Source organism: Trichomycterus rosablanca, chromosome 17 (assembly GCF_030014385.1).
Source record: "Trichomycterus rosablanca isolate fTriRos1 chromosome 17, fTriRos1.hap1, whole genome shotgun sequence".
In the NCBI taxonomy this organism is placed as follows: Eukaryota; Metazoa; Chordata; class Actinopteri; order Siluriformes; family Trichomycteridae; genus Trichomycterus; species Trichomycterus rosablanca.
Window position 1 is genome coordinate 14,429,852 of NC_086004.1, and position 27,462 is coordinate 14,457,313.

The 27,462-nt window shown below is 38.2% G+C and overlaps 1 protein-coding gene across 2 annotated transcripts; it reads right to left on the reverse strand.

Moving 5' to 3' along the window:
* Positions 1-27,462, reverse strand: LOC134331074 (complement factor H-like). 2 transcript variants are annotated; one of them, XM_063012330.1, is made up of 18 exons: positions 27,367-27,462; positions 26,986-27,156; positions 26,788-26,893; positions 20,485-20,561; positions 18,458-18,637; positions 17,320-17,487; positions 13,336-13,530; positions 13,069-13,239; positions 12,809-12,982; positions 11,421-11,615; positions 11,178-11,333; positions 10,725-10,877; positions 10,431-10,619; positions 4,438-4,611; positions 3,432-3,608; positions 2,364-2,558; positions 728-898; positions 1-247 (listed from the first exon to the last, which is right to left on the reverse strand). In XM_063012330.1, coding segments are annotated over exons 1-18 (2,724 nt in total). In that variant the 5' UTR covers positions 27,437-27,462; the 3' UTR covers positions 1-245. The 2 variants fall into 2 exon arrangements, with proteins under 2 accessions (XP_062868400.1, XP_062868401.1); XM_063012331.1 differs by lacking the exons at positions 1-247; positions 728-898; positions 2,364-2,558; positions 3,432-3,608 and adding an exon at positions 3,635-4,177.

The following is a 27,462-nucleotide window of genomic DNA, read 5'->3' on the forward strand; positions in this document are numbered from 1 at the left end:
TAGCTTTTTAAAATGCTTTATTGACTGTTAAAATATGCATGGACAAATTCATACAAATCATGTGTAATCAATGTAAATAAGAAAGTATGTCTTGTTATGTGTCATGTAGGGTCTTTGGGTCAAACATTATTTCTATAATCCTTTATTGAACAGTTGTTTTGGTAAATGCATTTAGTTGTGCCAGAAGTGAGTTACAAAATCATTCTCTCATCAAAAACCTCCCAACAGCCTCCATAGTTTTTGAATTCTGAAATAAAATCCAAAATGTTACATTTTATTATCCAAATCATGCAATAATTTAATGTAATATTATGAAAATTGGACTAGTTATAAATAAGGAGTAAACACGTTATTTATAATGACAGCTAATGAGTAGCACCTCAACAAATACTAAAGTAGACCACAAAGTCACACCACCTCAAGAAACATCTCTTGGTAACAATGTGATACCATTGCTTTAGCTTTAAAGTTTATTAAGCATTAGCACTCTTATTTTACAGTTTAAAGTAGATGTGTAGATTAGGTCTGGTAGAATGGGTGCTACACAGCAGCATGGTTCCAAAAAATCCTGTGAATGAATGAGTGAGTGATGATTTTATGTCATGAAAAGATAGATTGGCACCTTGTCAATTGTGTATTCATGCACTGCCTAAAGCATAACTCACTGGTTATGTGTGGTTGTCCCAAAAATGTAGGTTGATCATACAGTGCTGTTTTTTTTACTTACATTGACATTTGACAGATCCGTTCCATTTTCCTTGTCTACAGGTTATGTGTCCCACAAGTGTGCGTTGATTAGTACAGGTATAGGAAACTTTATCACCATCACTATATTGTTTCTTACTGTCATTTACAACTGCATTTTGAACTGATGGTGGCTGAGAACACTTGGATGATGCTATTGTGAAAATTAAACACAGCATGAAATTCATTTATATACATTATATATATCTAATTTAAAAATGTAGAACATGGTAGATTATGACTTCATCTAACTGGTAAAATGCAAGGATGTTATGGGCACATTGGGTCAGTCAAGGCAAGACATGAGAGTTTCCACCTGAGGTCTTGATTGACCCTCCATCTGCCTGTTGGAATAGGAATGACATTTAGAGGACAGGCAGATGGATGCACCCAACAGCTGACTAAAAGCCTTTGAAAACAAGCTAGAGAACTGGGGTGCCTGATCCAACACCAGGCACCTAGGCAAGCCGCAAACTCCAACACCTTTTTCCAAGATAATCTCAGCCATTTCTTTGGCAAGAGGAGTTTTGGCAGTGCAACAAATTTTCAGGCCTTCGAGGGTAGATCTGTGGTGAAGTTATTAGATGAAGTTTATACTGGATAACCAAAGGGTCCAGTAGGTCTGCAGAGCATTACCTGTGCTCCTTGTTGCAAGCACACACCTGAATGTCGCCTTTGTCCATTGAAGGCCACCAAAAAATGCCTGCACGCAAGGGTCCCAGTAGTGGAAATGAATAATGTCCTTAAAGCCTCCAAAATTGCTTTTCTCAGGCCCCCATCGGAGGGTGGCTATACAATTCAGAATCCTGCCATATTGGGCTCACTGGGAAATAGGAGGTCAGAGGCTTTCTTTTATAACACGGTCATAGGGGTGAGGGGGAGGAAGGACTTGGACCAGTGAAGACTTCTTGCAGGTCACGATTATTAAGGGGACCCATGAACAGATCGATTGACAGAAATGCCTTCCCAAAGTGGGTACATCATAGGGGTGATGGGGTAAAAGGCAGGCATTCCTGACTAGCAAGAATCACTCTCCTGAATTGGCTGGGCTAGTGCAACGTGAGGTTGGCTGGCCTTGACCTGGGGTCTAGCCTTCAAACCAACCACTGTTCTGTGGCTCCACTCATGATTTTAGAGACAAGCTGAAAAGCCAAGTCATACAAAAAGTAATGTCTACCACAATAACAATGAAAGGAAGACAAGACAAGTAAAAAAGAAAAGAAAACTCAGTTGCTCAGAGTGGGACTGGAATCCACAGCCTTAACAAATGCAGAACAAGCAGTAAAAGGGACATAGTGGCCAAGTGAATTAACAAAATACTAAAATGTGGAACTAAATTATAACAAAGCTCAGCATTTGTGCATATTTTTGGTCCCATGATGTTACATAAAATTACCAGCAGGAGAAGCCTTACAGCTTGTGCATCAGCAAGTTGTTATATAAGAAAACCACAACTATAAAACCTGAAGATCATTCCATTTGTAACTGTACAGAACATTAAGACAACTATTACAATATTACACATGCCTATCACTAGTTTTTTTTTTTTTTTTTGGGATAATACTAGAAATAAAGCATTGCATTTTTTGCGCATTGCGACTGTTTGCGCACATACTTACATATGCATGTTGGGTAATTCCATTCTCCTCCTTTACAGTCAGCGTAGGAGTTACCCTGAAAGCGAAAGCCATCGTTGCATTTGTATTCTACAGTTTCATCTTCTTGGTAGATCTCCTTTAAATCCTGTTCATTTTTTAAAGTGCTGTTTTTTATTTGCTGGTCAGGACTTAAGCATGTAGAATTTAACCTTACTACTGAAATAAACAACAAATCAACAACAACATATCATAAGCAGGATAAGCTTATTAATACGTTGCTGGAAAATTTGTAAAACCACTAAAATAATCAATAATACTATGTTGTACTACTACAATTCAAGGTACTACAATTACTGCTACTATTACAAACAATAATAGTAATAATAATAATAAATAAAAACATAACAATATCACCATTAATCCATCATGCTGAAATAGGGTGTGTTCGAAAACCCAGTGAGCTCTCTACATAGAAAGCATTTTACGTCATCCTATACGTGATCCCGAGAAGGAGGCTGTTCGAATTCTTAGATGCCTTAAAATACTGTTAAATCTGAACGGTATTTTGACAGAATAACGAGGGAGCATCTGATGCTGCCTTGGCGGTGAAGGCAATCCCAGCATTCAGTGTGACACAACTTTTCTCACAGAAAAATAAAAAAATATGGCGGACAAGTGACATTTATTTGCAAATTTGGGCTTGTCAGTGAATTTAACTGTTTTCAGTACACGGAGGGAGATGTTAGTTGACATGCTAGCGCGTTGTGCCACCTCATCCCATTGGTTTGAATGGCATGAGGCTAACTGTGTTAGCTTAGTAAGCGAAAAACGATGGAATAGCTGTCTAAGTAGCGCATTCGAATAATCTGACTTATAAGTGGATGACTTATTAGAATCCTCTCTACTATGTAGGCAGTAAGACAGCAAGGCAGCTCACTAGGTTTTTGAGCACACCCATAGATTGCCAGCTTCTTAAGGGTGTGTTAATGTCATGTGGCTATTGTTTTTTAAGATGATGCACAACACACTGCTTACATGCGGTTGTCCTAAGAAATGACGCTGTTCAGAACATGATGTTTCAATACTTACATTCACATTTGACATTTCCACTCCATTTTCTTTGTTCACAGGTCATTTCATTGTTGACAACTAATGTGTATGGATGAGCACAAGTATAGGTAACTTTTTCACCATCACTATATTGATCCTTAATGTCATTTGCTTCTGCATTATTAACTGATGGTGGCTGAAAACACTTGGAAGATGCTATTAAAAAAATAAACACAACATCATAAAATTCATGGATATGCATTTAAGCTAATTTGAAAACGTAGGGGAATGATAGAATAGGGCTACAAGGTTCCAGGCCTATCTATTTTGCAAAGACATGCTTGATCATTACATACACATGTTGTATGAGTGAAAACGGGAACATGGTAAAAACGCTAAGAATATGCTAAAGTTCACAAACATTAGAATGAAGATCAGCTGAGTATTATGAAGTGACAAATCCAAATGTGAAATTTTTGTGTTCAATCATTGACAGTATGTAAGAAGAGTTGGAGAGATGGAAAAATAAGTGCTTGCAGCCTTTAGAAAAAACATGGTAAAGAATCAGTCCTGGAATGAGGCTGCATTTCTGCTGGTGGTGTTGGCGATATTGTCTTAATTGATGGATCATGAATGTCAAGAAGTACAGACAGGTTTTAATTCATAATGCCATTCCTTCTGGAAAGTGCCTTGTTGGGAATGGTTTTATTTGGGGAGACGAACAGCTGATTAAACAATGACGGTCATGGACTGGCCTCCACAAAGTCCACCTGAAGCCACCAGTGCTATAAGAAGCCAACAGAAGATTACTCCAGGACAGTCTCCTCTAAAGAGTTCAAGTGCTTAGTGCCAAGTGAGTTCACACTAAGTACTGACTTTTGTCTGTAGAAGCCATTATGTTGTATTTTTTTTATTTGATTTACTTTTATTTATTCTCTGACTTTATCTTAATAAAGATACAAGAAATAAATATGGTAGTGTATGATTAACCACATTTTGCACAGCACACTTTTGGAAATTCTTGAAATCTTTAACAGTTACTCACATATGCATTCTGGGTACAACCAATTAGTTCCATTGCAGATGGCTTCACGATAGTCTGAACCTTCTTTACATTTATATTTTACAGTGTCATCTTTTGTATATTCTTTCTTCTTTTCATTAGAGTCGATAAGAAAGCCATTGTTTATTTTCTCAACAGGATCTGGACATGTAGGCACTACAGTGAAAAATGTATATATTAATAAAAACAATTTACCAACATGATGTAAAACTAAACAAAATAAAGTTAAACCGACAATGTATTATTATTATTAGTGTGATATTGACACTGTTCCAATTATAGCCTAGTGGAGGCCTAGTGGGTAGGGCTTTGAGCTATCAACCAGAAGATTGGTGGTTTAAATCCAGGCTTTGCTATGCTGCCGCTGTTGGGTCCTTAAGTAAGGCTCTTAACCCTGTCTGCTCCAGGGGTGCCGTTCGATGGCTGACCCTGCGCTCTGACCCCAGCTTCCAAAAAAAAAAAAAACATATACTGTTGGGTATATGAAGAATTTCATTGTACTGTACAACTGTATATGCATATATGACAAATAAAGTATATCTAATGTGCATATATATACAGTGCCTTGCAAAAGTATTCAGCCCCCTTGAACTTTTCAACCTTTTGCCACATTTCAGGCTTTAAACATAAAGATATTAAATTGTAATTTTTTGTGAAGAATCAATAACAAGTGCGACACAATTGTGAAGTGGAACGAAATTTATTGGATATTTTAAACTTTTTTTTAGAAATAAAAACCTGAAAAGTGGGGCGTGCAATATTATTCAGCCCCTTTACTTTCAGTGCAGCAAACTCACTCCAGAAGTTCAGTGAGGATCTCTGAATGATCCAATGTTGACCTAAATGACTGATGGTGATAAATAGAATCCACCTGTGTGTAATCAAGTCTCCGTATAAATGCACCTGCTCTGTGATAGTCTCAGAGTTCTGTTTAAAGCGCAGAGAGCATCATGAAGACCAAGGAACACACCAGGCAGGTCCGAGATACTGTTGTGGAGAAGTTTAAAGCCGAATTTGGATACAAAAAGATTTCCCAAGCTTTAAACATCTCAAGGAGCACTGTGCAAGCGATCATATTGAAATGAAGGGAGTATCAGACCACTGCAAATCTACCAAGACCCGGCCGTCCCTCTAAACTTTCAGCTCAAACAAGGAGAAGACTGATCAGAGATGCAGCCAAGAGGCCCATGATCACTCTGAATGAACTGCAGAGATCTACAGCTGAGGTGGGAGAATCTGTCCATAGGACAACAATCAGTCGTACACTGCACAAATCTGGCCATTATGGAAGAGTGGCAAGAAGAAAGCCATTTCTCAAAGATATCTATAAAAAGTCACCTGGGAGACACACCAAGCATGTGGAAGAAGGTGCTCTGGTCAGATGAAACCAAAATCGAACTTTTTGGCCACAACGCAAAACGTTATGTTTGGCATAAAAGCAACACAGCTCATCACCCTGAACACACCATCCCCACTGTCAAACATGGTGGTGGCAGCATCATGGTTTGGGCCTGCTTTTCTTCAGCAGGGACAGGGAAGATGGTTAAAATTGATGGGAAGATGGATGGAGCCAAATACAGGACCATTCTGGAAGAAAACCTGTTGCAGTCTGCAAAAGACCTGAGACTGGGACGGTGATTTATCTTCCAACAAGACAATGATCCAAAACATAAAGCAAAATCTACAATGGAATGGTTCACAAATAAACTTATCCAGGTGTTAAAATGGCCAAGTCAAAGTCCAGACCTGAATCCCATCGAGAATCTGTGGAAAGAGCTGAAAACTGCTGTTCACAAACGCTCTCCATCCAACCTCACTGAGCTCGAACTGTTTTGCAAGGAAGAATGGGCAAAAATTTCAGTATCTCGATGTGCAAAACTAATAGAGACATACCCCAAGCGACTTGCAGCTGTAATCGCAGCAAAAGGTGGCGCTACAAAGTATTAACGCAAGGGGGCTGAATAATATTGCACGCCCCACTTTTCAGTTTTTTATTTCTAAAAAAAGTTTAAAATATCCAATAAATTTCGTTCCACTTCACGATTGTGTCCCGCTTGTTGTTGATTCTTCACAAAAAATTAAAATTTCATATCTTTATGTTTAAAGCCTGAAATGTGGCAAAAGGTTGAAAAGTTCAAGGGGGCTGAGTACTTTTGCAAGGCACTGTATATACTGTATATATACAGTGTATCACAAAAGTGAGTACACCCCTCACATTTCTGCAAATATTTCATTATATCTTTTCATGGGACAACACTATAGACATGAAACTTGGATATAACTTAGAGTAGTCAGTGTACAGCTTGTATAGCAGTGTAGATTTACTGTCTTCTGAAAATAACTCAACACACAGCCATTAATGTCTAAATAGCTGGCAACATAAGTGAGTACACCCCACAGTGAACATGTCCAAATTGTGCCCAAATGTGTCGTTGTCCCTCCCTGTTGTCATGTGTCAAGGTCCCAGGTGTAAATGGGGAGCAGGGCTGTTAAATTTGGTGTTTTGGGTACAATTCTCTCATACTGGCCACTGGATATTCAACATGGCACCTCATGGCAAAGAACTCTCTGAGGATGTGAGAAATAGAATTGTTGCTCTCCACAAAGATGGCCTGGGCTATAAGAAGATTGCTAACACCCTGAAACTGAGCTACAGCATGGTGGCCAAGGTCATACAGCGGTTTTCCAGGACAGGTTCCACTCGGAACAGGCTTCGCCAGGGTCGACCAAAGAAGTTGAGTCCACGTGTTCGGCGTCATATCCAGAGGTTGGCTTTAAAAAATAGACACATGAGTGCTGCCAGCATTGCTGCAGAGGTTGAAGACGTGGGAGGTCAGCCTGTCAGTGCTCAGACCATACGCCGCACACTGCATCAACTCAGTCTGCATGGTCGTCATCCCAGAAGGAAACTGACGCACAAGAAAGCCAGCAAACAGTTTGCTGAAGACAAGCAGTCCAAGAACATGGATTACTGGAATGCCCTGTGGTCTGATGAGACCAAGATAAACTTGTTTGGCTCAGATGGTGTCCAGCATGTGTGGCGGCGCCCTGGTGAGAAGTACCAAGACAACTGTATCTTGCCTACAGTCAAGCATGGTGGTGGTAGCATCATGGTCTTGGGCTGCATGAGTGTTGCTGGCACTGGGGAGCTGCGGTTCATTGAGGGAAACATGAATTCCAACATGTACTGTGACATTCTGCAGCAATGCTGGCAGCACTCATGTGTCTATTTTTTGAAGCCAACCTCTGGATATGACGCCGAACACGTGGACTCAACTTCTTTGGTCGACCCTGGCGAAGCCTGTTCCGAGTCGAACCTGTCCTGGAAAACTTCTTCTTATAGCCCAGGCCATCTTTGTGGAGAGCAACAATTCTATTTCTCACATCCTCAGAGAGTTCTTTGCCATGAGGTGCCATGTTGAATATCCAGTGGCCAGTATGAGAGAATTGTACACCAAATTTAACAGCCCTGCTCCCCATTTACATCTGAGACCTTGACACATGACAACAGGGAGGGACAACGACACATTTGGGCACAATTTGGACATGTTCACTGTGGGGTGTACTCACTTATGTTGCCAGCTATTTAGACATTAATGGCTGTGTGTTGAGTTATTTTCAGAAGACAGTAAATCTACACTGCTATACAAGTTGTACACTGACTACTCTAAGTTATATCCAAGTTTCATGTCTATAGTGTTGTCCCATGAAAAAATATAATAAAATATTTGCAGAAATGTGAGGGGTGTACTCACTTTTGTGATACACTGTATATATATATATATATATATATATATATATATATATATATATATATATATATATATATATATTAGGGCTGTCAAACGATTAAATTTTTTAATCGCGATTAATCTCAGAATTTTACATAGTTAATCGCGATTAATCGCATTAAAAAAAATCTGTGTAAATGTTATAGAAAACAAGGATTTTAAGTGAAATGTTACAATTAAAATGGTGAACATATTTATGCTAAATGTACTTATGTTAAAAACTGCTGGGACAAGAGAAAACTGTAAGGGAGTTTTATTCACTCACATATTAGGCAGTAATACTATCCAGCAGAGAACCTTGACTTCGTATATATGTCAGATGCGTAGTTATTGTAACAGACTTTTCTGTGGTTGTATCGTGACGATGGTTTGATGGACGTTTCTACACGAAGTGAGTGTGTTTTCACTAGATATGCATCGATACCATTTTTTCCCAACCGAGTACTAGTACATGTATTTTTGTACTCGCCGATACCTATTTAGAATGATGCAATCTGGAGCATTATGGAATAGTGTAGTGTTTAGTGTAAAATAGTGCAGTGGAACAGTTGCTTGCCATCACTAATTGTAAAAAAAAAAACACCGCACAGACATTATTGAGAAAGCTTCTGACAAGCTAACGTAAACGTTCATTAATAAACGCACGTAATTAACGTTGTGCACATCATACATGCGATGCGATTCTGCTGATTGAAATATTTACTTTAAAAAGATAATACAGTCCGATCCCATCTGAGCCGATTCTATCAGCACGTTCGTGGTTCACCTCGGTAAATCGTAAACGACTCTGAGTCGACTCCCGCTCTGTGGTAATAACCAGTATAATTAAGCCTGAGCTTTATAAGGTAAGCGAGTCACACAAAATGTTCTGTAGTAGTTGGTGTTTATTTACAACCGCATCATTCATTATAACAGTAAACACGGAGAGATGACTGAGAAAAGAAACTTACGCTGCGCTTACAATGAATCGATTCTTGAATCACTTGTATCGACACTGTGAACAGAGAATTGAACACAAACAGCGGTCGCTGCTTTTGTAACCGGTTATCTTCGCTGTTAGCTCTATTTTTAAGGTTTTTTTTTGTCAAACGGAACTAAAGAACATTAAACGTGCGTGTGAGCGTGGTCAGTGAGAATAATTCAATCTGTCTCCCGTGGGTGAAAAATGAATTGCTTTAGTTTTAGAAGTGAAAAAATCTCGTAATGTAATTAGTGCGTTAACGGCACTATTTTTTTTAATCTCGTTAAATTGAGATTGCGTTAATGCGTTATTATCGCGTTAACTTCGACAGCCCTAATATATATATATATATATATATATATATATATATATATATATATATATATGACACCATGGCTTGTGTACAGCTTTCGGATAGACACACCCATTCAGCCACTACACCCGATTTTATCCCCTTTACCGTCCTATTCACTCTTTTAAAGCCGGTCAATCTACTGTACTTCTGCTCATCCGATAGACCCCATCTTCATCACATTGTGCATGACATGATTCGAGTTTTGACACTCCATTCTCTGCATCCACAGAATGGGAGTTTTCTAAACTCAGTTACACAAGTCATGTTTTTAGCTGCTTTAGACTTCGACATCTTGGACATTTTGTCTAACCGAGTGTCTTTAGAGTTTGCTGAGTTTATAAAGAAATAAACAAACTGTACATAGACTATCAGAAGCGTAATACTTTACTGGTTCGTTCTATTGAGCACAAACTACAGAGAAATGATCACGCGTGTAGAGAAGCACACTTTGTGGAATCCCCAAATGGACAAATAGCACTTAATACGTAAACACATACATCAAACATTGTCAGCTCACTAAACCACAGAAAAGTCTGTTACACTAACGTAATTGTTGTATAATTGCTGTGACCACCTGATATTGCATATTGCGCTTTATATTTCATACGCTACGCAAATAAAAATTTTTTTAAATCGCTATAAACAAACCTTACATTTGGAATTTTACAGCAAATTGCATATTACATGGGCAACAGCTCATTTCATGGTCCGTGGTGCGATTTTCACAGCTATGAATTAGGTAGGGCCTTATCTATAGGTAATAATTAAACCTTTTTGACAATTACCCAAAATTTGCCACTTTCCTAAATCAAACAATTAATCTTATTTTAATTAAAATCATGGTTTTTACTTGCCCGTTTTAACTCACATAAACATATAGGGTACGTCCAGTTCTTCCCAACACAAGTGGCACTGGTTACATCCTTAAATGCATACCCATCAGAGCATTTATAACTCACAGTGTCTCCCTCTTTGTAGTACAGTTTGTCAATGTCTATCTCCTTCTTGACGCCATTGTTTATGTTTTTTGGAGGTTTTTCACATGCAGAGGATGACACTGTTATGTCAAGACAATCATAAACATGATGTAAAATCAAATTACTAACAATATTATATTGATAACAGTAATTGTAATTTTCTTATTTTCGCAATATTAACTTACAGTGACATGTTGGTGGTTTTTCCCAGCGTGAGCTGTTGCAGAAAATGGTGTAATTTCCCTCCATTTCAAAAAGGTCTTGACATTTATATGTTGCAGCTCTGTGAGTGTAAGCAGTGATAACTGCATTTTCAATGTGATGGGGAGGACCACATGCTTTACATAAAAAAATAATATTTAGTTCAAAACAATAGATTTTTAATGTTTTACTATACAAAATTGTGGTGAAAAATTATAAACTGGTTTGTGTACAAATGTACTGCAGATTCTGATTAAGATTTGACTGATTCACATTCAGGTACCAATATGCTTAATGACAATGTAATATAACCATATTGCTGTGTATGTATAATTACAATATAATAAAGACAAATCAAAAGTTCTAATATCACACCAGAGGCCTGAATAAATATTAAAATGTTTAAATGACAGAGTTAATAAGCAAATATGGCTTACATTTACAGACAGGGATCTGCCATGCTCCATTAATACATTTGATATAAGACACATATCCTAGGTCACATTCATATTCCACCTGTGACCCATTTTGATACTCTTCCTGTGGGTCATTTAAATGTTTTATATTGGGAGGAGGACCACAATTATTTGTTTCTGAAAAGTAAGGACATATATGTGTGTTAGCCAGAGATGATAACATGATATTATATAATGTACTATTTAAACAGTAAGACAACTTACCTATACACAATGGCTTGTGATCCCATTCACCCCTAACACAGGTTATTACTCCCCACCACGTACTGTCACATGCTTTATAGCCTGTCTCACATGAGTAGGAAACACTCTGGGATATTTGATTTGTGAGATCTCCAGGTTTAAAATTGTAAATAAATCCATTTTCCAAAGAGATTTCAACACAAGCTCCTTTTTTTACTATAACATAAAAGAAATTATTTTGTCTTTTTGTTCTGCATTTTGTCATTATGTTTTTTATTTGTGAATGACAGATAAACCAGAAATATACAAATAATGTGTTAACATATAAACATCATAGGCCCTAATTTAATAAAGACTTCTATATGTAAAACATGCAAGCATGTTAATGCTGTTTCACTGATCCCACTGCTGAATATATGTATAAGAAGAAGCTATGTCACACCTGTCTGCTGAGTCTGCTGTTGATGGTGGAGAAATGTTAAAAGAAATAATGGGGGACAAAGTATAATTGTTCAATAATTTTACATAAACTTCTTTATCCCGGTCAGTATTATTGAGTTCTGTACCACTCAGAAGCAAGATCATACCTTGCAGAGATAGCCAATTAATTGCAGAATTGACACTAGATTTCATTTCTTTGTTCATGTAATGTGGAATATACTAACAACATTATGCCTTATTAAAGGATTAAATTTGTAAAATACAAAACAATATATAAAATACAGACTTCTATAATTTAGACATGTTAACTCCACCCTTTCCCAACTCCATTTCAACTTCTGCTTACTGGACAAATAGGACTGCAGACTAGCACATTTTCTCTCCAACATGTATGAAGACATTTTTGTGTCAGCCAGTAGGATTTCCTACAGAGCTGTTACACACACTGAGGAAGACTTAGGTATTCTTTCTACCACTTATGCAGGCACTTTGACTAGACAGCAGGTGCCAATGTTGCAGTGGTAATAAGGCAAAACCACACTTCCCTCCTTCAGACATGACCAACTGTGCCTTTAAAGTGTCTGACCAGGCCAATGGCCAGTAAAATTAAGACATTTTAAAAACCCACTGCCATCCTGACAGGTGTTTGGATTGACTTTGTGCCATAAGTAGTTGGTCCAAATTCACAATAAAAATCTATATAAATAACATGTATAATCACAACAAGGATTCTAATAATGCACAAGAAATGCAGCTTAAGCATTTTATGTTTAACAAGTTGTATATGTTTTTAAAATAATGCAGTGAGGTTATGAAAAATAGTGTTAACATTTAAATTAATATTTTACAATAATGTATGAGCTTTATTGTTGAGGCATACATTTACATTTACTGTAGTTAGCCTGCAACACTAAAAAGAAATGATCAAAAGAATATATTATTTTGCCTATTAGTATATTGATACTTACTTTTGCAGGGTTGTTCAGTATCCCATTTTCCTTCTCGATTACATAAGATATAAGTTTTTACAGATTCATATCCAGGATTACACTGAAAATAAACTTTAGTTCCTGGTTTATAAGTATTTAGTTGATTCCCAGTTATCTTCCCATATGTAATCACTGGTGCTTTACAAACAATTTCTGAAATATATACAAAATATTTACATATCAGTTAATTAATAATATACACACTAACAAACTACATGCTTCTCAGAATCAGGACTTACCAGTACATAGTTCTTGTGGAGACCAGCCGTTCTCTGTACACGTGGCCTTTTCAGCAGTTTTACTAAAACCATTATGACAATAATAATAATTGGAATCGTCCAATCTTCTTTTAGTAAAATAGTAATCAGGTGAATACACATGTTTGTCATATGGAACGTCACAGGTTATCACTGCAAAAATATTTCTGTTGTTATTAATGTTTATTCTAACAAAGCTGCCAAGAACAATTTTAAAATATATACAATTTGGCAGAATTTGTCTTTTACCTGCACACTTTGGTGGGATTTTCCATTCTCCATTTTCTTCGCATCTGATCATTTGTGATCTTTTCTTTGTTCCACCAACCAAGTAGTTTTTTAAGCAGATGATCTCAACAAACTCTAAAGCTTTAAATATATTTTTCCCTATTGGGATTGTCTTTTCTGTGCCATAGGTAGTTGGTCCAAGTGCACAAGTAATTTCTATTGGAAAGAAAATTTGTATGAACAAAAAAAATAAAAATTAATAAAATGAAAATGTTACAAATTAATAATAATAATTACAATATAAATTCTAACAACAACAACAATAATAATAATTCTATGGTTGTGCAATATAGGTCTGTAATGTGTAGAGTTCTATGTTCCTGCTGCTGTAATGAAACTATCAAACAATAGAGGTGCTTCTCATGAAGAAAATGTGTGTGTGATAGAAGCTTGGCAGTGATAGAGTATGTGGTGGATTGAATACTTTTGGTGAGAGATGTGTGTGAATGTATGTATGTATATATGCAGAGATCAGGGTGAATAATTTTGCTCAGATAGGTACAGGGGTTGGACAAAATAACTGAAACACCTGTCATTTTAGTGTGGGAGGTTTCATGGCTAAATTGGACCAGTCTGGTGGCCAATCTTCATTAATTGCACATTGCACCAATAAGAGCAGAGTGTGAAGGTTCAATTAGCAGGGTAAGAGCACAGTTTTGCTCAAAATATTGCAATGCACACAACATTATGGGTGACATACCAGAGTTCAAAAGAGGACAAATTGTTGGTGCACGTCTTGCTGGCGCATCTGTGACCAAGACAGCAAGTCTTTGTGATGTATCAAGAGCCACGGTATCCAGGGTAATGTCAGCATACCACCAAGAAGGACAAACCACAAAGAAGCGTACCACCCAGACTGTTGCATGCCCAGAGTGAAGCATGGGGGTGGATCAGTGATGGCATTCCCTTGGCCCAATACTTGTGCTAGATGGGCGCATCACTGCCAAGGACTACCGAACCATTCTGGAGGACCATGTGCATCCAATGGCGGTGCCGTGTATCAGGATGACAATGCACCAATACACACAGCAAGACTGGTGAAAGATTGGTTTGATGAACATGAAAGTGAAGTTGAACATCTCCCATGGCCTGCACAGTCACCAGATCTAAATATTATTGAGCCACTTTGGGGTGTTTTGGAGAAGCGAGTCAGGAAACGTTTTCCTCCACCAGCATCACGTAGTGACCTGGCCACTATCCTGCAAGAAGAATGGCTTAAAATCCCTCTGACCACTGTGCAGGACTTGTATATGTCATTTCCAAGACGAATTGACGCTGTATTGGCCGCAAAAGGAGGCCCTACACCATACTAATAAATTATTGTGGTCTAAAACCAGGTGTTTCAGTTATTTTGTCCAACCCCTGTAATTATGCGCATGCAAGTATGTATTTGGTGTGGGTGTGAATACTTTTGCTCCAATATGCGATTGTGTATATGCATCCACATATGTAGGTAAATACTTTTGCTAAGACAGGTGATTGTGTGTGTGCAAGGATGTATTTGGTGGGGGTGAGAATAGTTTTGCTCAGATAAGTGATTGTGTGAGTGAATGTGAGTCCTTTTGCTTTTAAAGTTGACTGTGTGTGTAAATGCATGTATCTGGTTTACGGTTTGAATACTTGCTCAGACAGGTGAATGTGTATGTGGGTGTGTGCTACCATAAATTTGGTAGGGGCTGAGAATACCTTTGCTTAGACAGGTAATTGCAAGTGTGCAAGCACATTTTGGTGAAATTGTGAATACGTTTTTTTCAAAGCAAAGATTGTGTGTGTGGGTGTGTGTGTGTGTGTAAGCATGTATTTGGTGGGGATGCAAATACTTTTGCTTAGATAGGTAATTGTGTGTGTGCAAGCATGTATTTGGTGGACGTGTGAATACTGTTGCTCAGACAAGTGATTGTGTGTGTGCATGGGACAGGTGAATGGGAGTAAATGAAGGAAGGAGGGTTGAGAAATGAAGGATTGCAAGACAGTTTGTGGATAAAAGCTTATTAGTCTGCACTAAAAGACTTGCAATAAATGAGAGTGAATGGGAGGAACAAGGTTGAAAAAAAACAAGAAATAGAGGAGTGCACAGTATGACTGTGGGTTCAGCTTAATGACCTGTACTGATGGTGCACATGAACTTAAGATAGGGTTTTGGTATGGATGAAAATTAATAAGATTGAACGGGAGAAGCAAGGGATGAGGGACAAAATGCTACTGCTAAATGCTAAAGCATAACTAGATAGTGACAATGGTAACAAGAGTTGCAAGGCAGTTACTGAGATAATAGAGTAGGATATAAGGGGTTCCCAATCAGACAGAACATTCTGGAGTTGGTCTTGAGCTGATACACAGTCAGATAATAATAGTGATTGCGCATTGCACATTTTCGGGATTAGGCTGAAGAGTGGGAACGACGTCAATATTTCTAAAATTGTGGACGAAGCCGGACACAAAATTGGTGGAATAATAATAATCATCAAACTTAAGGATAACCATAGTGTGATTGCAGCTCAGCAGTGGTAAAGTATGTGGGGGTGGGAATACTTTTGCTCAGGCAGGTGACCGTGTGTGTGTTGGTTGCATCCGAATTGGTGTGTGTGTTGGTTGCACCAGTTGGTTGCATCCAGATACTGAGTGTGTGTTTATGTGTGTGTGCAAGCATGTTGGTGGTGTCCGATTAATTTTGGCCGTACAATTGGTGGTGTCTGAATACTTTTGGTCATGCAGTTGGTGGCGTCCAAATATTTTTGGTCATGCAGTTGGTGGTGTCCTAACACTTGGTCATGTATTAGGGGTGTGAATACTTTTGCTCAGGCAGGTGTGTGTGCAAGCATGCAGTTGGTGGTGAACAAATACTTTTTGTCATGCAGTTGGTGGTGTCCTAATACTTTTGGTCATGCAGTTGGTGGTGTCCTAATACTCTTGGTCATATAGTTGGTGGGGTGTGAATACTTTTGTTCAGACAAGTGTGTGTGCAAGCATGCAGTTGGTGGTAAACGAATACTTTTTGTCTTGGAGTCAGTAGCGTCCGAATATTTGGTCATGCAGTTGGTGGTGTCCAAATACTTTTGGTCATGCAGTTGGTGGTGTCCTAATATTTTTGGTCATATGGTTGGTGGATGTGTGAATACTTTTGCTCAGACAGGTGTGTGTGCAAGCATGCAGTTGGTGGTGAACAAATACTTTTTGTCTTTAAGTCAGTAGTGTCCGAATATTTGGTCATGCAGTTGGTGGTGTCCTAATACTTTTGGTCATATAGTTGGTGGGGGTGTGAATACTTTTGCTCAGGAAGGTGTGTTTGCAAGCATATAGTTGACGGTGTCAGAATACTTTTCTTATGCCGTTAGTTGCGTCCGAATACTTTTGGTCATGCAGATTGTGGGTCCAAATACTTTTGGTCATACAGTTGGTGACATCAGAATACTTTTGGTCATGCAGTTGGTGGTGTCCAAAAACTTTTTGTCGTGTTGTGTGAGGGTGTAAATACTTTAGCTCAGGCAGGTGAGTGTTTGTGTGTCTAAGCTGCCTGTATCATTTCAGTAGAAGTACAGTAGATCAACCTGCCTGTCAAATATGAATAAAAAGGAATGGGGGGGGGATAAAAGGTCATATGGCGGTTGACGAGTCAGAATGGCATCAATATCTCAAAAACTGCAGATGAAGCCCGACAAAAATGGGCATATTAATAATAATAAAACTATTATTATTAAGCCTAATAGATAACAATAGTGTTTTGTAGCTCAGCTGTGGTAGATTATATACTTCGGTTGGTTATAGTGGTTATAGTGATGAAATGATGGTGGAATACAAAGCATATTTATTTGTGCGTGTCAGGGTTTCATTTATTTGGTTGTAAAAAAAAATCAATATTGAACTAAATAAATAGTATTGCTCTAGTTATCATTTATAAATATTTTTAAGTTTGAGGTAAACAGTACATAAAAGAAGGCATATTACCTTGACACTCTGGATATATACTCCACCCATATTTAGTGCATTGAATGATTCCAGCTTTGAGTTTGTAGAAAGAGTCACATGTATATTTTAACACTTCATTTAACTTGTACGCTGGCTTAGGGTTAGAAATAGTTCCGTGAGGTAGATCAGGAGGCTGGCATTCTACTTCTACAAGACAAAGTTACATAATTTACATTAATAATATAATACAGCAGTCTTTTCGGTGTTTTATCAATTAATAGTATTTTAAAGCTTATGCACAATTTTACATTTATTTAACAATAACAAGCCATAACATTAAAAACACCTCTTTGTTTCTACTCACTGTCCATTTTATCAGCTCCACTTACCATATAGAAGCACTTTGTAGTTCTACAGTTACTGACTGTAGTCCATTTGTTTCTCTACATACTTTTATTAGCCTGCTTTCACCCTGTTCTTCAATGGTCAGGACCCCCACAGGACCACCACAGAGCAGGTATTATTTAGGTGGTTGATCATTCTCAGCACTGCAGTGACAACTGACATGGTGGTGGTGTGTTAGTGTGTGTTGTGCTGGTATGAGTGGATCAGACACAGCAGTGCTGCTAGAGTTTGTAAATACCGTGTCCACTCACTGTCCACTCTATTAGACACTCCTACCTAGTAGGTCCACTTTGTTGATGTAAAGTCACTCATCGATCACTCATCTAATGCTACTGTTTGAGTTGGTCATCTTCTAGACCTTCATTAGTGGTCACAGGACACTGCCCATAGGGCGCTGTTGGCTGGATATTTTTGGTTGGTGGACTATTTTCAGTCCAGCAGTGACAGTGATGTGTTTAAAAACTCCAGCAGCATTGCTGTGTCTGAGCCATTCATACCAGCACAACATACACTAACACAAATGATCCACCACCCAAATAATACCTGCTCTGTAGTGGTCCTGGGAGAGGCCTGACCTTTGAAGAATAGCATGAAAGGGAGCTAACAAAGCATGCAGAGAAACAGATGGACTACAGTCAGTAATTGTAGAACTACAAAGTGCTTCTATATGGTAAGTGGAGCTGATAAAATAGACAGTGTAGAAACAAGAAGGTAGTTTTAATATTATGGCTGATTGGTGTATATTCTAACTACTACAAAGTACTAAGAATACCTTTGCACTTTGGAACAGGTGCACTCCATACCCCAGTCTCATCGCAGTGTATTTCTTCTGTGTTGTCCAACATCTGACTAGGAGACGCGCACTCAAATTGGATAACATCACCAAAGCGTGGTTCTTCAGTATTACCCCTTGCAATTACATTATCAGTTGAAATTTCAGGGCATTTTACCACTAGTAAAAGAAAAAAAACAAGAGAAGTAGCTGGTTAAATTTGATATAGTCACTGAAAGAGTTTCAGAGCCTGCTGGCTGTAAGGGTTGGATTTCTACTGGTTTGTACACAGACGTTAAGAATAATCAAATAATAACTATCAATGCACAGTTAAAAGGACTGGTCCCTCTTTGGTTTTCATTTATTTACCTTATCACAGCATGCTTTTACAAATTAACATTAAATTAAAGCACTTGCACAAACATACTGTATTTATGAAGGCTTCAATAATTCATGCTCATATGACTGTGTAGTCATTCTGTCTTAGTAGAAGTCCTGTTAGTAGAAGTAATTAATTTAAAGAAAAAATCTCTGTTGCTGCAGGTTTATTAATTAAGATTTAAAATCACAGCCTCACTTTATAACAACAGTTGTCCCGCCTATCATTGTTGTATAAATAATCTCACAATAAAACAATCATCACCACACATGGATGGTAAGAAACATTATTATTAAACAGCATTAAACAGCAGGACCCTGCAAGGACCAAGCCCCTCCACCCCACCGCCCATTAGAGTGTACAGTCCACCTACACCCTGGAACTAAAATAGCCCCAAGGAAGGTGGTTCTCTGTGTCCACCCCGAGCAGAAGGCCATGGATAACTATATTCAGGAGGCTTCATCCTCTGACCATATCTGCTCATCTTCATATTGAGAAAAAATATGGATCCCTGATCCCTAATTTACTATCAAGGACCTCTGCAGTCGCTGCAGCAGACCCCTTGTATTTACTAAGTTGAACCTGCGCAGTGCCTATAACCTCATTCGAGGGCAGCAGGGGGATAAATAGAAGATAGCATCCATCCCCCTTTAGGCCAATATGAGTACAATTCATAAAAGAGGAACTCCAGAAATCACTGGGGCAATAAGTGACTGTCTACCTCAATGACATTCTTATCTAGTAAGAATCTAGACAGGCATGTGGCACACACCAGGCACAATCTGTGGTTGCTTCTGGAAAACCACCTTTACATCAAGCTTGAGAAGACCCAGTTTTACACCAGCTCAGTGGTCTTTCAGAGGCAGCCAGTTATCTAGGGGATCTAGTTAGGCTCGCCCTCAATGAGTAGATGCATGGTTGGAGAGGACAAAAGATGAGTTTCTGGTCTGGACTGACCACAAGAACTTGACATAAATTCTAGATGCCAAACACCTGAACTCTCATCAGGCCATGTGGGCTCTGTTTTTTAGTGAATTTGATTTAGTTTTTTCTGACATCAGTGATCCATCAGCACAGCTCTTTGTGCAACAAGGCAAAATGGCCAATTGGAAGACCCTAAACATCAGTTGAGCAAAGTCAAAAGGTTTGGTTATTCTCCAAAGTTCTTCCCTTGATCCTGAAGTTCAGGAAGCTGGGTTCCAGATACATGGGACAATTTAAGATCCTTAGGAGGGTTAATCCAGTCTCACACAGGCTGCAACTTCCATAGTCTATAATGATTAACCCACTACATATCACACATTAAACTGGTACTCATCAGTCCCTACAACCCCTTCCCCCCACATCTATCCTTCTTTTTCCTAAAATGGTTGCCAAGTCGCCCAGCTTACACAGTCAAACATCTGCTTGGCATGGAAGGGGGAAACCAATATTTGGTGGCGGCACAGAGAAATGATCTTGGGTGTCAGTCTGACATATCCTCAACCCAGATCTGACCTGAGAATTATGCTGCAACCACTGTCTGTCCAACCACTGGTCCTTGGTATTTCAGTATAATTTAAAATCCTGGTCTATATGTAGCTTGTGTTACAGCAAATTAATGTTTAATTATCAGAGCAAAGGTGAAAACAAATGATTATTTTCTTACCTTCACAGAGAGGGACAGCATTATCCCAACCGTCTGCTTGGCAGTTACGAGTATTTACTCTGCTGGCCATTACATACCTATCAAAAACAAATAGTGAAAAGTAAGTAAAAGTAACTAAAAAACAGTATTATATAATTATAATTAACTGCTTCATTCTTATGAGGGTCATAGTGCTTAGTGCTTAGTCTGTGTATATGTACATGGCTAGCGCACCAGACTACTGTGCTACCCAAGCAATACACAGCAATATATGTCCCTTCCAACATGTGTGCAGTACTAACTGAATCTTTTCACCTGCACGAGGCGAGTTCATATGCGTATCAGCTTTGTGTACGGAGAGCCACACCCTGATCAGCATTATTCCTCAACTCTGTGCAGGCGCCATCAATCAGCCAGCAGAGGCTGTAATTGCACCAGTTATGAATAACCCTGGTCCGGCTTACCCACCCTGTATGAACAACAGCCAGTCGTTCATGTAGCCGCCCAGCCCAGCCGGATGGCAGAGCTGAGATTTGATACAATGTATTTAAAATCCCAGCTCTGGTGTTCTAGTGTGTTTTACTGCTGCACCACCTGAGTAGCCTCTAGAATAAGAGTTTTGATTTGAAATGCACCCACACTCTGTGCAATGCACCCTGAATGCATATTAAGATCTGCACATGTGGATGTGTGTAACATTATTTGATTACAAAAATGATTTAGAATAAGATGTTGCATTATGCCCCAGCATATAAGTACTGTAGTATATAAACTGCTCAAAAAATTAAGGGAACACTTAATCATTAAAGTTTGCAACAGAGAAATAAGCACAAGAGAGAGAAAATGCAACGAACAGAGCAAGAAGACACACAAGCTACACATGAGACTTTGTGTCAATAAAGGACAGTGGAATGTTTAGGGTCTAAGTTCACTAGACAAAGTGGGCTGGAAACATCATGGAGTTGTTGTCTGGACATCGTTATCTGCCTATTATGCTATGAGTGGGTAATAGTGTCATTTGCCACAAAGCTAAAATATATGACTGTTATCCACTGTTATGCACCAGCTGACAAATAAGATAAGGAGGCTAAACAATTCCACAATGAGATTAAGCATTTACTAGCAAAACCTACTTGTGATCACCGGTAAATTTAATGCAAAAGTCAACAAAGATGTAGAGGAAAGTAAAACCTTTGGGAAAATGGTCATGATGTGAGAAACGATAGAGGTCTGACACTGGTGGATTTCTGTGCTAAACATACAGTAAGTTAGTTCTGCCTGGCTACACAACAGGCACAGATACACTTGGAAGAGTTCAACACAGAAGACCAGAAATAAAATTGACTACATCCTAAACAGTCAGTAGTGGAAACGGTCAGTTAATAATGCACACATGCCTCATGCAGACTGTGACACTGATCACAATCTTGTTGGCAATGAAGGAAAGCCACTGCTGATGTACCTTCAAAAACTCAAGCTTCAAGCAGCAATACCAAGTGGAGGTTGCCAACAGATTTGAAGAGCTAGAGAGACTTGAGGAACCACACACACCAGAATAACTGTGGCAACCGATCAAGGTTGTCATGCTAAAAGCGACTAAGGAGAAAAATGGATTTCCTATGACATTTTTGAGTAGATAAGAAAGATGTGTAAAGTAAAAACAAAGTACCCAGATTAATTAAGGAAAACTTTGATGTGAAGTGCAGAAGATGCTAAGAGTTTCACATGGTAAGTAAAATTCATTATGCAGTGACCTGGAAGAAAATGCAAAGAAAGGTAACAGCACACCTGTGAAGAAGCTCACCAAACCATTCCAGCCTCAAACTATAGCCATCAAAAACAAAAATGGGCAGAGACTTGTCAAACAAAAGAAGGTTTGTCAAAAAACGAAAGACTACTGTGAAGTATTGTACAGTGGTGAAAAGGAGAAAATACAGATTGATGTTCAAGTAAAGAAACCACCACTACTGAAGGAGGAGATCAAGTGTGCCATGCTAGAACTGGCTAAGCGATAGGCACATGGTGCAAATGACATAGCAGGTAAACTGCTCTGATTTGGTGGAGAGATGACACACTGCCTAATACAGGTGACTTGCTTCAATGCAGCAACTTCAGGATCATTGCACTGGTCTCACATGCTAGCAAGATTCTGTTGCAAGTAATCTAGGCAGGATCAGATCACATACCTACAGATCATCATGAGAAAAAAAAAACAAGAAAAAATGAACAAGGCACTATATTCATGCCTTATTGATTCCATAAAGGCATTTGGCATGATTAGACATGCACAATAATGGAAAACCATGCTTGAGATAAGTTTCCCCTTGCAATTGGTCCAACTACTGAGGAATCTGTATTGCCAAAAACATGCTGCTGTGAGGACAAGTTATGAGAAAGGCGCTATTTTGCTAGAGGCATCAGGATTGGTGGAATGACCTTTAGCAATCTCAGGTATGCTGATGACATTGTATTACTGGTCACATGACCAGAAGAACTACAGGAGCTGGTGTGTCGGATTAATAAATAAGGAATTAAACATGCTGATAAATGCAGCAAAAAAAGTTATAACAAACACCGAAGAAGTACTGGAGATTATGGTGGAAGGTGGAAGCTGGGAACAAGTGGACTCTTTCCTATATTTAGGAATTTGAGTATTAAATACTGGAGACACTAGTGGTGAAGTCTAGAATGGCAGTGGGAATGGGGGTTATAGTCAAATTCACTAGAATATGGAAAAACAAGTCAATAAGCACCATCACTATGCTACCGAGATTAATGATGGCCTTGGTTCTGCCAATATCCAGAGGTGGAAAGAGTACTAAAATAGTGTACTCAAGTAAAAGTACTATTACTTTAATGATTTTTTTACTTAAGTACGAGTAAAATTACTAGTCTAAAAATCTACTCAAGTAAAAATAACTCATTTAAAATGTACTCAGAGTAAACATTACTTCGTTACTTTTTTAACAGAAGGAGGGATGTCATTTTCCAACAGAAGTTGATAGATGAATTATACAGCAGACTACACACAGCTCACCAGCCATGCAGCATATTAGCAGTTCATGTGTGGATTTAACCTCTACACACCTAACAGACTGCAACTGCTGTTATCAATTCAAAACAGCATTATTTCTGTTTATCCTCAATAAAAGGGTTAGGCGGTTAGGGTTGCACCTATAAAAATATAACGGGTCTTACACCGTCATAGGAACATGATCAAAACAAACAGCAAAATCTCACAATCACATTTATGCTGTCCGTTTTACTTACATAAATACTCAAATAAATGAACATAATAAATCACAATATTTCATAATGCTTTGCTATCGTTGCAAAATGAAAGCCAACCGTAAACAACAGAACCGCGACCCAGATCAGTCACACAGCAACAGAAAATCATAACCACTTATCTGCTTACCTGATCTATATCCATGTGTTGTTCCATTAGGGATATAATCCACTTTATATAAGACCATCTTGCAGTGTTGTGCCAGTTCACAGCTTTTCTGAACTAGTTCAAGTTCAGTTCATACATGCTCAAAGTGAACAGTTCACGTTCAAAGTTCACAATTTTAATTCTGAACTAGTTCAAAGTTCAGTTCATTTTACTTTTTTCGTGAGATATTCAAATAAATACTTTTTTTCACACTACAAGCTAGAAATCACTATACGTTCTTTGAAACTGCTCATTGTAGACATTTGCTCATGACACTGCAATTGTGGGTTTCTTACCAGGTGATGAAACTTGCAGCAGTACAGACAAGGTAGACCAGTTCTATACTTAGTGCAATGAAATCTACCAGCATTTAATTAAAAAAAGAATATATAATATGAAATATGTATATATTATTTGATATATATGATATTATATATACATATGTGTGTGTATGAAATGAAACTCTTGAATGAAGGTAATGAAGGCAAAACTCAAAGGCACAAAAAACTTTATTTTTAAGGAAACTGCGATGCATTGCGCACACAATGTCAAAACCATTTCTGTCTGGTGATACATGATTTAAGCGGCACCAGCGAGAATACAGGAGGGAGGAACTTTCTCTCGTTGCGTTTCAAAAGAGAAAACAGATGTCACTCAGTTTTCAATGGAAAACAAATTCCAACGTTCATTTACAGTGATGTCTGCCGTTCATGACACATAATGTGAACTAATTCACGTTCAAGTTCTTTATTAAAAATGTGTTGCGTTCAGTTCAACGTTCACGAAAAAATGAGCGTGTTCAATGAACGCGTTCTTTTGAACTCGTTCACGCACAACACTGCCATCTTGTATGTTTCCAGAACATATAAATCCATACCCAACTGTTTTGTCCACCTAACTAATGAAAACTATATTTATTCTCTCGGCTTTCCCGGTAAAAAGCTTAAATTGGTGATTCGTTCATTAAACTGTCATTTATAGAACAACCAATGAAGAAAGAGATTGAAATTCCGACCAGAATGTGAATTCTGAAGCTCTGATTGCTTTATACATCTGAATCTCTTCACCAAATGAACCGATTAATGGAGTTGTTTATGCACAACATCATAATGAAACAGAGTGAGTCGTTTCTGACTCGTTAACTCAGTGATTCAGTTCACAAGCCCTACTCTAAAGCACACAAATGCGTAAATGCTCCGCGGGCCGGATCAAACAGCCTAACGGGCCGGTTTAATGTCGAGTTTTTTTATTGTTTTCTTTTTTTTTTTTTTTACTCAGTAACGGGTGTTATTTAAAATGTAGCGAATTACAATTCTTAATACAAAACATACTTAAGTAAAAGTAAAGTTACAGGTTGTAAAATGTACTTTTAAAAAAAACTACTCAATTACAGTAACGCGAGTAAATGTAATTCGTTACTTTCCACCTCTGCCAATATCCAAATATGGACGTGAAGCCTGGATACCGAAGAAAGAGGAAGAAAGACACATTCAGGCTTTTGAGAACAAGTGCATCAGAAAACTGCTGATTGTCCTTCCCATGGACTAACATGATAACCACTAAACAAGTTTACAAGATTTCCAGAACACAAAAGGAGCTAATGAACCACTTTAAGTCAATTTATGTTACTTTTGGCATGGGTTAAAGCTCTTGCATGTGATAAGGCTCCCACCTGAAAACATTGAAGGCTGTGTTATAATAGGACTTGCTGAAGGACTGAGAGGATGAGGAAGACCAATAATAAGCTGGATTGACAACATCACATCACATAATCTGCTACAAGCGACATAGGACAGACGGCATTGGAGAATGCTGACCCATCTGTGCATCCGACCATCACAACGTGATGCCGGTGTATTGACATAACTACATTACTGTCACATTTGTTTTGTAACACAGTTTATTAATCAATAAAGCCTGTGTAACTTGTTAAATTCAGTAATATGTTTTATATTTTGATGGGATGCTATAAGCCTCCCAGTTGAAGCGCTTAGGTGGCACAGTGGTACAGTATGTTAGCCCAGCTGAGATCCCAAGATCTGGGGATTAATCTCAGCAGTGCTATCAGCCGGTCAGGCCAGGAGGGTTGCATCAGGAAGGGCATCCACTATAAAAAACGTGCTAAAACTGGTATGTGAATCAAATAGGCAGTTGTAGCCTAGTGGTTAAGGTACTGGACTAGTAATCAGAAGGTTGCTGGTTCAAGCCCCACCACTGCCAGGTTGCTGCTGTTGGGCCCTTGAGCAAGGCCCTTAACCCTCAATTGCTCAGACTGTATACGGTCACAGTACTGTAAGTCGCTTTGGGTAAAAGCGTATGCTAAATGCTGAAAATGTAAATGTAACCAGATTTACTGTGGCGACCACTACAGCCGAAATAAAAAACAGCTATAAGCTTGTCAGTAATCTAAAGACGTCTATGATATTTACAGTGATTGCTAGGGTGGTGCTAGGTCACTGCTTTTAGTGTAAGTATCTTAAAAATGGAAAACATTGCACAGTTTGCAATAAAGTTTATCACAGCTGACTGAATTCCTCTTATTTCATAGTCCATTTTAATGTGGATCTGAATGTTTTCAATTATTGCTCAATGCACGAACCAGAATCACTAGGCACAGTTCAGTAACACATCTTGGACAGGGCACCAATACATCATGGAACCTCAGCCACCAAGGCATAACAATCATGTATAGAGCCGCCCAACTGGCTATTTTATGTATTTATATTTTCTATATATTCTTGTTTTTTTTTTTAGAAAAAAGGGATATGTTTTGGGATGTAAAAATAAATCATTGCCATAAATGTCACAATCTCCAAAATTACTGTTATTGTTTAATGTATAAATATTGTTATAAAAAATAGATACCCTTGCACAATAAAGACACTTACCCTTTCTTACAACTATATTCCACTGTAGATCCAAACACAAACTCTGTACCCCGTATGAGTCTGAAGTTTCCATTTGTTGTGTCTCCTGGATGACCACAATTCTTTTCTGTGAAAATAAAATTAAGATTTTTTTTTACTTAATGAATTTGCCATGCGAAGTCCATACATGGACTACACTCCTGGGCACGGTATATTTACTTTTGCAGTCTCTTCCAACAATTTTTGTCCATTTGCCATTTTCACAACGAAGCTTGTAAAATCCAGTATAGCCTGTTGCACAGTTCAGTCTTACTGTTTGTCCATGTTCATAGCTTTCAAGGAGGTCACTTTTTTGAGTGTTTTTATAATTAATCTCTGTTCGAAGGCATTCTGTAAAATATACATATTGATTAAATTATATATCTCAGAAGCATGTTTGATACTTTTATCCAAGCTAGCTTTGTAAAATAGAAGAATATTTTAATTATCCTAATGAACAACTGCACAGTTTTACTTTAGTAATGCAAGTGCTTGCAGTCAGTAATTTTAAAAACCACAATATAAAAAGAACTCTGCAAAAAGTAGTCATATTCATCTTACCCTGATTTTGTGCTAAGGTAAAGGAAAATACCCAAAGGGTAAAAATTAGGAATTCTACAGCCACATGCATTTCCCTGCCCTACACTCAGCTTCAGC